The 12,583-nt window shown below is 41.1% G+C and overlaps 1 protein-coding gene across 1 annotated transcript in view; it reads left to right on the forward strand.

Annotated features, from left to right (window-relative positions):
• LOC126175490 (cyclic GMP-AMP synthase-like receptor) overlaps positions 1-12,583 on the forward strand; it is a 243,609-nt gene that overhangs the window by 73,678 nt on the left and 157,348 nt on the right. Inside the window, exon 4 of the mRNA XM_049922310.1 lies at positions 10,850-10,920. Coding sequence (XP_049778267.1) covers positions 10,850-10,920 — 71 coding nt within the window. The remainder of the gene's footprint in view (positions 1-10,849; positions 10,921-12,583) is intronic.

Genomic DNA, 12,583 nt, shown 5'->3' on the forward strand with positions numbered 1-12,583 from the left:
CCAGTTCTATCGACCCGCAACGAGAATCGTGTGGTCATCACACGATAGAGAATGCATTTGCTTTGTTTCGCTGACACATTTGGACCTAATGAAACCATTTTATGTTATATTTCTCCGGTATGAGTTACTAATATTTCTCCATATGCTCTTGACAATTTCATTTAAAATGCCACGAAATGTAGGTTTCTTAAACCCAAGTGATCAAGCAGAACCCATTTTCGTGGTTTTGCTGAGGCATCTGAACCTGTTCCAAGCTTTCTTTCTCGTTTATTTCTCTGATACGAGTCCCGAATATTCCTCCATCTGTTTTTGCACATTTCACCTAAAATTCCAATGAAAGATAAGTTTATTAACAATAACCGCACGCTTGCGTCATTGCATTGTTTCAAGTTCCTGACAACAAGATAGGGTTACACCTTAAACATCTCTAGAATTTTCATTCTGAACGTCTACAGTATACACTGGCAGAAATGTGGAAGAAATAATGTCCGTGCTTGTTCACAAAATTTCCCCAAATTATACTTGTCAGTTTCTCCCATGCAGAAACTTTTGGAACAAGCTAAGGCAACTTTCATAGCCGACTGAGTCTTTATTCCCATCCAAATGAACTTCCATATTCATATATTCTGACAGCATACATCGTTATGGATGACATGAACATTTAATCTTGCCAAGCTGCACTCAAAAGATGACTCCAGGATTTACAAAAGACGAATTTCAATTGTGAACTGTGTCAGACCAGAAGTGCCTTGTAAAACAGTAGTGCACTTTTGGCACAAGTTTTTTGAGCACCATCTTCTACCAATGAATTGAAGCGAATGTGACAAATTACTTATTGCAGCGTACTGTTTGCGCAATCTGTTGAGAAACGCCTTCCTCAAAAACGAGCATCTATTGATTACAGAAAGCTGTACAACAATCTGGTGGTGGTTTTTCACAACTAGAAGGTATCATCAAGACACCAATCTACCGTTTACTTTCAAAGTGAAGGTATTGTAAAATGTAACTTTCTCGTTGTACTTTAGATTGTTCATTTTATAATGTACGAGGGTCAGTCAAAAAGTAATGCCTCCTATTTTTTTTTTCTACGTTTAATTGTCAGGAAATTTAAATGCAATTACATAGGTTGAAAACCACAACATTGAGGATCATTTTGTCATTTTTCAATGTAATCTCCGCCCATCTCTACAGTTTTGGTCCATCTTTGAACAAGGGCATGTATCCCAGCACGGTAAAAATCACAGCTCTGCTTCCTAAGCCATTGACGCACGGATGTTTTGACGGCCTCCTCATCTTCAAAATGAATCCCACGATGAGCTTCTTTTAGTGGCCCGAACAGATGGAAGTCTGATGGTGCCAGGTCAGGGCTGTATGGGGGATGAGGCAAAACTTCCCATCCAATATTGACAATCTCGTCAGAGGTGTGACGACTGGTGTGTGGTCTTGCATTGTCATGCAAAAGAAGAACATCTGCCATTGATTTTGTTGGGCGAACTCGCTGAAGACGTGCTTTAAGTTTGTTGAGGGTTGTGACGTATTGAACAGAATTTATTGTGCATCCCTGCTCCAAAAAATCAACCAGAATCACACCCTCTGTATCCCAGAAAACTGTTGCCATAACTTTCCCTGCCGATCGCACAGTTTTGAATTTTTTCTTCCTCGGCGAGCTTGTGTGACGCCACTCCATTGACTGCCTCTTTGATTCGGGTTCAAAAAAATGCACCCATGTTTCGTCCCCGGTCACAATTTTTTTCAGAAACTCATCTCCCTCCAAACGGAAGCGCTGCAAGTGTTGGGAGGCTATTGTTTTCCTTGCCTCTTTATTCTGATCGGTTAACATTCTTGGAACCCACCGTGCACAAACTTTTGAGTACCCCAATTGTTTAATAATCGTGATCACACTGCCTTTACTAAGAGAAATAATGCGACACACTTCATCTGCAGTCACCCGACGGTCACCACGAATGATGTCATCAACTTGCTGAATGTTGTGTGGAGTCACTGCACTCACCGGCCTGCCGCTCCGCTTTTCGTCAGTCAACGGTGTTTGCCCTTCAGCTTCCTTACAACGACGAACCCATCGTCTAACAGTGCTGACATCCACTGTCACAACACCATACACCTTCTTCAGTCTTTCGTGAATGCGTATGGGCGTTTCACCTTCTGCATTCAAGAATTCAATCACACAACGCTGTCTCAAACGAACATCGATGTCGGCCATCTTACAAACTTCTGCTGTGCTGCCACCTGTTGACACAGAAAGTTACTACTGCAGTGGATTGCAGAAGAAGGTTTGAGGAATGGCGCCAAATTCAAATTTTTCACTTAACTTAATTTCTTTAAGTAGAAAAAAAATGGGAGGCATTACTTTTTGACCGACCCTCGTACTTGACGTTTTCAAATTTTATCGTCACAAAAAAGAGTAATGCGAAAATTGACCTTCAAGGTCATTTTCATCATTCTAATTCTACATCTGCATGGATTATACTGATTTTCATAACAGGCCTGAAAAATTTGCATTAATGGGAAAATATTATATATTTCTCTCACCTGCCAGTTTCAACTGTGCACCAATTTCTTCCCAAATTCTGTCTCTAAACATAGTGTCTCTATATTTAGGGTTCTTCAAAATCGTAAAGGCAAGGATGTTGCGAGACCAGCTCACAGAGCATCACATCCTGTGAGTGGCTCATTTCAGTTTTCCTTGACTGGCTCGACATCTTTCTGGCAGCCGTACATCTTTGTGTCGTGCGACTCCCGTCGCAACACTGCTCACTGGTGCAGTCCTGCGGCAGCTGTCGCAACAGCCGCGCGTCGCATCCCAAACTCGAACTGTGCATGCGCCAGCAGGCACGTAGCGACCCGTCGCAGTCGCTAGCATGCGTCGCGTCTTGGACAACGTACCTTTAGGCGTGATAACTGCTGAGGACTGTTGCATGTTTTCTACACCTACAGCTACAAGAGGCTCCTCTCCACTCAACTCTGACAGTTCATCAAATCTACTGCATATATGCAAAGCTGCATATATGCAAAGTAAAACTGTCTGAATACCTCCTCCTCCTCCTAGCTGTCTTCTTGCCAGCTGAGAGTTCCCATTCCCCATTCCCCAGCACCCTTCTCAGCCTATCTAGTTCCTCCTTTACGTATTGTAACTGCACCTGAAGGACACAGATCTTATGCTTCTGCTCCTTTATCAACTTACCATATTTACTCGAATCTAAGCCGCACCTGAAAAATGAGACTCGAAATCAAGGAAAAAAAAAATTCCGAATCTAAGGCTGCACCTGAAATTTGAGACTCGACATTCAAGGGGAGAGAAAAGTTTTGGGCCGCACCTCCAAATCGAAACAAAGTTGGTCCATTGCAATATGAGACACAATTTAGGTTGAATGAATGATGATACAGCTACAGTAGTTTGATTTGAGACGTAAGCTTAGCAGTTAAGCTTTACCAGGTAGCCATTGATATGCGTCAGGCGCTCTGTCCATATTTATACGGATACCCTTACTTTTTCACATGCTTCGTCTGGTTTGAGTTGATTGCTTATTTTTCTTTCATCTGATAAGTGCCGTTCTCTTTGTTGTAGGTGTTTACGTCACTCTAAGCTAAAAATGCATTAATGTACTGTGTCATGCATTGTTTGTCGCATTCTGATAATGAGTGTTTACGGTCTGTCGCTGCTCGCGGCATAGCTTGCTTTTGTGCACGCTACCACCTCTTACAATAAAAAAAAAAAGAGAAGAATCGTCTCTTTAGCGAAACAATGGCAAGAGACTGCTATTTGTTGTTACTTACCCTGCTGCTTTCTTTGATAATGATCAACAAGAACTAAATAATAGAATGCATATGATAGAAGATGTTCTGGACGAGAGTTTAGCGAAAATTTTTCTCCGTTTGAAAATCTTTCACATGCCTCTTTAGTACATTACATTCTGCACAGAAATTAGTCTTCTTAGATTTAAAAATCTAGTCAATTGCTGTGGCTCATTTCTGACTGTATCACTATAAGGCATAAGAATAGCACGAATATAAACATGACATGATATGTATATTTTTCAGCGTTTGCTGTTGTCTCGCTCTAGTTTCGCAGTTTATTAGGGAGACAGGATTTAAATGAGATAGCAGCAAACGCGAAAGAATACATGGCAAAATGTTAATATTTGTATTACTCTTATGGTGAAAAGAATACTTGCATGTGACTCACAATTCATAAAAGTTCCTGTTAGGAACCATCTCTTCTCACAGGTAGCAAAAAATTCAGAACGTAGAGTTGGCCATACTGACAAACATCTCAAACAGTCTTGCCCGATGGATTTTCGTAGTACATTGAAATACATTCGAAGATGAACAATACGGAATTTGTATTTACTTCGTTGGATAATGTATGAAAATACAGTGGTCGAAACTGTGGGCGGAGAAAGAAGCTTGTCTTTCACCTTTTTCATAAATTTATTTACTGACGCAGAGGTTTTGGCCCCAGTATTTATCTTTGTGCCTGCAAAGCATGCCTGTGTAGCGCTACATATATTCGATGGCAGAAGTTAGTTGTAACGGCACTTACCAACATTTTTCAGAACGTCCACTTACTTTGCACTCGATTCTAAGCTGCAGGCGGTTTTTTGGATTACAGAAACCGGAAAAAAAGTGTGGCTTAGATGTGAGTAAATACGGTATTTCTACTACAGATTTTGCATTCCCAGGAGAGGATCTCACTAGAATGCCTACTGGCTTCCCAACTGCATTCCCCCCAATGAAAATACTTTGAAGAGACCCCATACCGTAACCCACTACTGACAAACCTATGACAAAGCCCACACTTCTCACTCATGGTAAAATGTTACAGTTACTGAAAAAATACTAAACAGCTACGTTACTGAAGTTCAGTTACACCAGTAGAACTATTTATAGCGCTAATAATAGTGGTCTCGAAATTCTCTTTCTGCGAAGAAAGCAACAGCTATTATTAACACTACTAAACTACTAATACCAATACTAACAAACTTCACAGAATTTATTAGCTAAAACAAAAAATTCAAGCTGCACTGGAAAACTCAACAAAGTTAAAACAATGAATGAAAATTTTTCTGAAATATGTCACGCGAAGCAATAAGAAATGCCAGCTGAAAACTACCACACGAAATTTACTAAATGACTTCAACGCACAGAAAACTCTAAAAAACACATTGAGTGAATGTTTCCAAAAGTTAATTAAACCATTATTTCACCACAAACAGCATAAGACACCATTGGAAAATACTAGAATTATTAACTTTATAACAATGCACAAACAACTTTGTCAGAATTTAAGAACCACTACAACTGCAACTGCAGGCTATATGTAAACACAAACCACTAACATGACATTAGTGGTTTTTGATCTGTAGGAATCCTGAAATGTCCGGCCTGTACCAATGACCAAAAGTGTTCATAGCAGCTGCAAAGATTACCAGCAACTCTCAGTCAAAGGTGCTCCATTTCCTTCGTGGCGGCATGAGACTATGTGAATAAAGAATGAGCAGTTGCCATCTGCCATCCAATTTTGTTATGACACTGTGCTTGTGGCATTTAGTTTAGCATCCACAATGATGGCCAATGGAGCATTAATTTGGGGATGAGCCAATTTTGCCGCTTGCACCAAACAATGCTTATTGTGAGAAATGCAGCTTCTCTTGTCAGAGTCGGAGGTACATTTTGGTAGCTCAGTGTTTCTTTGCCCAATGTTTCTTAGCCCATGAACAACACTGTGAGTGGTTCCTGCTGCCTCACAAGCCCTGAAAGGTGTTGACAGCAGTTTATCAAACCTAAAAAGTCTACATAATTCCTTGTATGTTGTTGTTATGGGTGTATTTTGTACTGCCTCAACCTGTCCCTTTAATAGTGCCAGCCCGTCCAAAGAGAAGACATACCCAAAGAAGTGCATTCTCATTTTCTGAATAAACACTTTTCAGGATTAATTATTATACTGAATTGTTGCAGACAGAGATAAAACTTCCACAAATGGGATACGAGTTCTTCAACTGTTTATAATATCTCATGCATGTAGCACTGCCATATCTTTGCAGCATTCTTCAACCCAAATGGCATAAATTTGTACTCAAAAAGACTGAAAGTTGTTTTTGGTGTAACCCTTGCTGTTTCCGGAATTTGCAAATACGCCTTTGCACAGTAAGCTACACTAAACAGTTTAGCTTGGGCAACAGTCCTGTTAAAGTATGTTATGTTTGGCACTTTGTAATGATTTGGTATTGTCAGAGGTGCTCTATAGTCTTCACATAATCGCCATGATCCATCTTTCTTTCTCACCGTGTTTGATGGAGATAACCTGTGGACAGTCCGAACTGTCTGTAATACCTGCTTTCAGGAGCTCTTCAAACCCAAGCTGCGCTACCAAGATTTTGTCTGGTGGAAGTCTCCTCAGACAAGCTGCAACAGGCTGGGCCAGTGTCACGTGGATGTGGCACCTCGCACTGTGTTTACATCTCCTCTTGGTAGTGAATTTGTGGATGAGCAATGGGAGCTCTTCTATTATCTGGGACGTTCTCATCCTCATATTCTCTAGTATCAATTTCCAATGACTAAAAAGCCTTCAGTCAGTCAGACAACCTATTGTGTAGTGCGGATGAATGGCTTTTACCTTCTTTGAGTGGGCACTACATTTGCCAGCACTGATGGCATGTTTGTTGGATTGGAATGGTTATTCAATGTAATTAACTGTTGGCTAGATCTGTCAACTGGTCAAAATGTGACAAGAAATTGGCACCAAGTATGGGGTGAGGGACATTTTCAACTATGAATGTTCACATAGGCTCGAATGAAAGACCAAAGTGCAATGTCTGTCTCTGTTTTCTGCAGGTTTTGATGGCCAACTCCTTTGCTGCTGTATGTCTATGTTACACTGGCATGATAGAACTGATGTTTAGCCATTTCAGATAGATGCTCACTGCAGAACCAGAAGCCTCAAAAGAATTCTTGCTGGAGATGCGGCCTGGTACAAATAATCTCTGCCACTTGTGTCCTGCTGTGAGCACTGTGTTTACCAGCTGTCTTTGCACTTTCTTCTGTGGACACACAAGCTGATTGTGGTGGACATCAGTGTCCGGTAATGTCTGTCCACGGCACCTTTGATAACCTACGATGTGTGGCTTCCCCCGAAACATCTGTGATACCAGCACAACTGATCCATATCTAGCTCAGATGTATGTCGGCCATCTTTCTTGTGTGCAGCCTGCTTCTTGAGAGGAGGCTCATAAGGGAATAACAGTTTGCACTGCTGTTCCAATAACTTTAGATTCAAGAATGCTTTTTCCCCCTCTTAACTGTTTTATCCAATGTTCTTGCATCGGCTCCTCCATACAGTGTCTGCATGACTCATTGATGGCTTCTGTGACTTTCATGCCACTTCCTTTATTATTAATAAACTTGTTTCTGATGGTGGAGCATAGGGAAACTTCTGTCAAGCTATTCACTATGGCATCTGCCTTCCCCAGTAGCTCTCAAAATGACAAACCTTGATATGTGACTATTGCTCTGTGAATGTCTACAGGCAATGTGCCCAGCCAAAGCATGCATATTGGTTGTTCAGGCAACAGATCTGGTGCTGCCAAAGTGCATAAGGCTTGCATCACTTCAGACGGAGAGATGGAGATTGGTTTCATGTAAGTTCGTCATTAAAGGCCCACTGTAGTCAGAGTTCAGTGACAAGGTATATCATTGCGAAAGTGCTTCCTTTAATGCGATGTGGCAACTTTGCAATAGGACACCTTCTGTTTTTTCTATCACAGTGCCTTTTGATGAATGAAGTCAGTGTCTGTGAGTTGTGAGGTAGTTTAGGCTGTGGGTTGTTCCTTTGACTTCTGTTGTGGTTGTTTGCACAGTTGCAATGATCATTCTCTTGGAAAAAAAGTCTTCATTTATGATGAATCATGTCAGGGTCACAACTTACAATTACAATAAGCCAGAATAACCAGATACAAGATGATCTAGTATTCTACTTTATTTATCACAATAGCAACAACTAAATAACCAAGGAATAAAGAACAACAACAAGAACAACTATTCATCAAATATACAAGTTCCTTGATGCTATGATATGCTGCTCTCACTTCTTTGGTTGCTACTTTGCGGTGAAATACTAGATGTTGCCAAAAGTTACACTTACATACGAGGTGCATTCAAGTTCTAAGGCCTCCGATTTTTTTTCTAATTAACTACTCACCCGAAAACGATGAAACTGGTCTTACTTCTCGACGTGATCGCCCTGCAGACGTACACATTTTTCACAACGCTGACACCATGATTCCATGGCAGCGGCGAAGGCTTCTTTAGGAGTCTGTTTTGACCACTGGAAAATCGCTGAGGCAATAGCAGCATGGCTGGTGAATGTGCGGCCACTTCTTTCCACGAACAGTACAAGACTGGAATAGAAGGGAGAACCGATAGAGGTACTCAAGGTACCCTCCGCCACGCACCGTCGGGTGGCTTGCAGAGTATGGATGTGGATGGATGGATGGATGGAGAGTGTCTTTCATTGTTGGAAAAAGCCAAAAGTCGCTAGGAGCCAGGTCAGGTGAGTAGGGAGCATGAGGAATCACTTCAAAGTTGTTATCACGAAGAAACTGTTGCGTAACGTTAGCTCGATGTGCGGGTGCGTTGTCTTGGTGAAACAGCACATGCGCAGCCCTTCCCAGACGTTTTTGTTGCAGTGCAGGAAGGAATTTGTTCTTCAAAACATTTTTGTAGGATGCACCTGTTACCGTAGTGCCCTTTGGAACGCAATGGGTAAGGATTACGCCCTTGCTGTCCCAGAACATGGACACCATCATTTTTTCAGCGCTGGCGGTTACCCGAAATTTTTTTGGTGGCGGTGAATCTATGTGCTTCCATTGAGTTGTCTGGCACTTTGTTTCTGGATTGAAAAATAGCATCCACGTCTCATGCATTGTCACAGCCGATGAAAAGAAAGTTCCATTCATGCTGTAGTTGCGTGTCAACATTGCTTGGCAACATGCCGCACGGGTAGCCATATGGTCATCCGTCAGCATTTGTGGCACCCACCTGGATGACACTTTTCGCATTTTCAGGTCGTCGTGCAGGATTGATGCAGGATTGTGTGCACAGAATCCACAGAAATGCCAACTCTGGAGGCGATCTGTTCAACAGTCATTCAGCGATCCCCCAAAGCAATTCTCTCCACTTTCTCGATCATGTCGTCAAACCGGCTTGTGCGAGCCTGAGGTTGTTTCGGTTTGTTGTCACATGATGTTCTGCCTTCATTAAACTGTCACACCCATGGACGCACTTTCGACACATCCATAACTCCATCACCACATGTCTCCTTCAACTGTCGATGAATTTCAATTGGTTTCACACCACGCAAATTCAGAAAACGAATGATTGCACGCTGTTCAAGTAAGGAAAACGTCGCCATTTTAAGTATTTAAAGCAGTTCTCATTCTCGCCGCTGGTGGTAAAATTCCATCTGCCGTACGGTGCTGCCATCTCTGGGATGTATTGACAATGAACATGGCCTCATTTTAAAACAATGCGCATGTTTCTATCTCTTCCCAGTCCGGAGAAAAAATATCGGAGGCCTTAGAACTTGAATGCACCTCGTATTTGTTATCTGTATCTTTGATCCACAATATAAGCTAGTTATGAATGCTCTTTGACTTACAAGGCACTGTATTTCTGCATCTGTACAATCTCTGGCATGTTTATGACATCTAAAATATGAAGGGTATACTTACAGTGAACCTCAGCCTTCTTCCATCTGGTAAATATTACAGTAGCTTTATTATTGTTTAAAATTTGTGATTCTAGTATCTTAGTTGTAGTGAAATGAAACTGAAAACACACAACTCACTACATGCAGCAAACAAAAATGTAATGTAATCAACTGATCTGCCTGAAGATGACAGGATAAGCACTTGAAATGCATCACGGGGGAAAATAAAAAGAGATTGACATGGATAGTTTTTTAATTTATCTTTTAGAGTACAGCCATTTAATTAATTGAGTTTTGTAGATTCTAGCTACAAGAACCTGCAGGATGTGGAATGAACTGATTGGAAAAGAATAGGAAAGAAATCATCCCAATGTTTAACTTAAGCTGTATGGAAGACCAACACATGAGCTTGTATTGTAGCTTACACAGGATAACTTTGTATGTTTCTTTTGTTTATTAAGTAATTTAGATGTTGAATTTGATAGGCCCAACAGTTAATACAAAATGTTTACAACTTAACAGAAATATATCTATTACATCTGTAGTTTTGATGGAAACTAGTGGTAAATTAGTGAAAACATTTTCATCCCTACATCTGCTTAAAAACATTGTGCTGGGGGACTACATTTTACCAGTTCAGCAATGCCAGAACACTGTAGTCAGTACGCAGGATGTAGCCATCCAGTCTGTGTGTGGGGGGAGGGGGGGGGGGGGTCATGCACGCACGTCTATTGACTGCTCAAAGTCAAAACTTACAAGGAATTGTTACCATTAATCTTTTCATTATTTGCATTCCACCTAGGATCTTCCTTTAACATAGGACTCAGACTGCTGCAGATCACTAAGTAGGGGAAAAACTTCTACTTGATACTTACAAAAAGTTTAATGAAATCTATATAGTAAAGAACACCCAATTTTGACTTTGAGACTGAGAAAGAAATGAATGTGTTATCTTAGAAAATATGCTAATGTAGCCTACTATTTGTATTTTTATCTGGACTGTGAGAGAACTGTGATCTCAACCAGTAAATATCACACAACAGGTTATTCTCTAATGAGTGAACTTATATCTTTACCAACAACACCAAAAAATGTATATTTACAAGTTATTCACATTATTTCCAGGTCTGTGCTAGCCCACATCCTGGTTTCTGCCAGCTAAAGCTGAATCCGCCTCCTGCAGCATCAAGTAGTGGGTAAGAAAAGAGCAATTTTGATTACCTCATGTGATCGTACTCAAATTTCTTTTGTAGTACATTCCTAATAGAAAAGTGCAGTATGTTTTTTTTAAAAATTGGTTACAAATTTTCTAAATACTGCTTTTAGGTTCAGCTGGCTGAGTCCAGACTGGTCTAAAAGTCTGTAGGTAGATCATATCACAGGCCAGTATTTATGGCTACCATAAATAATGAATGCAGTGGATACATTTACATAAGTTTTATTAGCCAACAGAGATATATACAACTGTCTTGGACCAAGACTCTGGTCGCAGTATTCTCTCTGTGCGCAGTCCAAAGAGCATCCTCTTCTTGTGGCAGAGGATCTCTGAAGACTGCTTCGGTGTGTGTGTGTGTGTGTGTGTGTGTGTGTGTGTGTGTGCGCGCATGTGTAGCATGAGCTTCTTATGTTATATAGCTTTGTGTACATGCCATGGCTGGGTAGTTTCTACCAAAGCTAAAAATTTTGAGTAATATACCCCAGACTTACAGATGATACATTGAAAGGCTTCAATTGTAGCACACTCCTCTTACTGTAAAGGAGTTCCTTGTAGAAATGTAGATCTGGCCCTGTAACATATTACTTACTGTACATTCTGTTGTAAATAATTTTTGTTTTTATATTTTTCTTCTGTTGCTTTTTAAATTATGATACCAGCTTTCTGTGACTTGAGCTGGTGCAGGTGGTGGTAGGAGGGTGCATAGGGCAAGTCCTGTCGTGGGGATGGTCACAGGGGAAGGAAACATAGGTTAGAGAGATGGGTGCAGAAGGAGTGTAAGTTCTTACAAACATATTGCAGAGATTGGCAGGGCAACAAAAAGCTATTCTAGGTGTGGTGGGCTAATGGATCTCATTTCAGGGCAGTATTTTACAAAGTCATGGCCTTGATAAAGTAACTGATCGAAGCATTCAAGACCAGGATAATACTGAGTGACACGTGGTGTGCTCCGAAGTTTTTTTTGGAAAGATCGGCAGTATCAGGATTGGATGTGATGCCCTGGGAAATTGCTTTTGAAGTAGGCTGGTGTGGTAATTACGTCCAGTGAAGGCTAAGGTTAGAATGGTGGTGTTCTGCTGTAAAGAGTCTGCATCTGAACAAATATGTTTGCGTTGAATTCCAAGGCTATATGGGAGGGAACATTTGATGTGGAAAGGATGGCAGCTGGAAGTACTGTTGTTTGTTGTGGGTTCAATGTGAACAGAAGTGTGCAGCTGGCTGCTGGTGAGGATGAGGCCAACATCAAGGAAAGAGGCATGGGATTTGGAACAGGACCATGTGAAATTTAATTGGAAGAATGCATTTAGAGTTTCCTGGGATTTTTAACAGGTCAGCCTCACCGTGAGTCCATATCTCAAAGGTGTCATCAATGTATCTAAACCAAACCATACCTCTTTACATGCATTTATTTGTATGGCTCCTCCACTTCACACCTTTTATTAGGTCATTCTCTTGTTGGTTGCTTTTTTGTATTGATACTGCTGTAGGGGCATCCAATTTGGCAACGGAATTGCAAGTTGCCTTTAGATGCCAATAGCTGTCTTGCAGAATTTGGTGGAACCAATGGAGCATGCCTGCTGAGCCACACCTCCAGTGGCTCTGTGCCATTAGCATCCTCTGCCACTGCAATGCAGAATGGCCAG

The sequence above is a fragment of the Schistocerca cancellata genome, chromosome 3 (genome assembly GCF_023864275.1).
Source record: "Schistocerca cancellata isolate TAMUIC-IGC-003103 chromosome 3, iqSchCanc2.1, whole genome shotgun sequence".
Classification (NCBI taxonomy): Eukaryota; Metazoa; Arthropoda; class Insecta; order Orthoptera; family Acrididae; genus Schistocerca; species Schistocerca cancellata.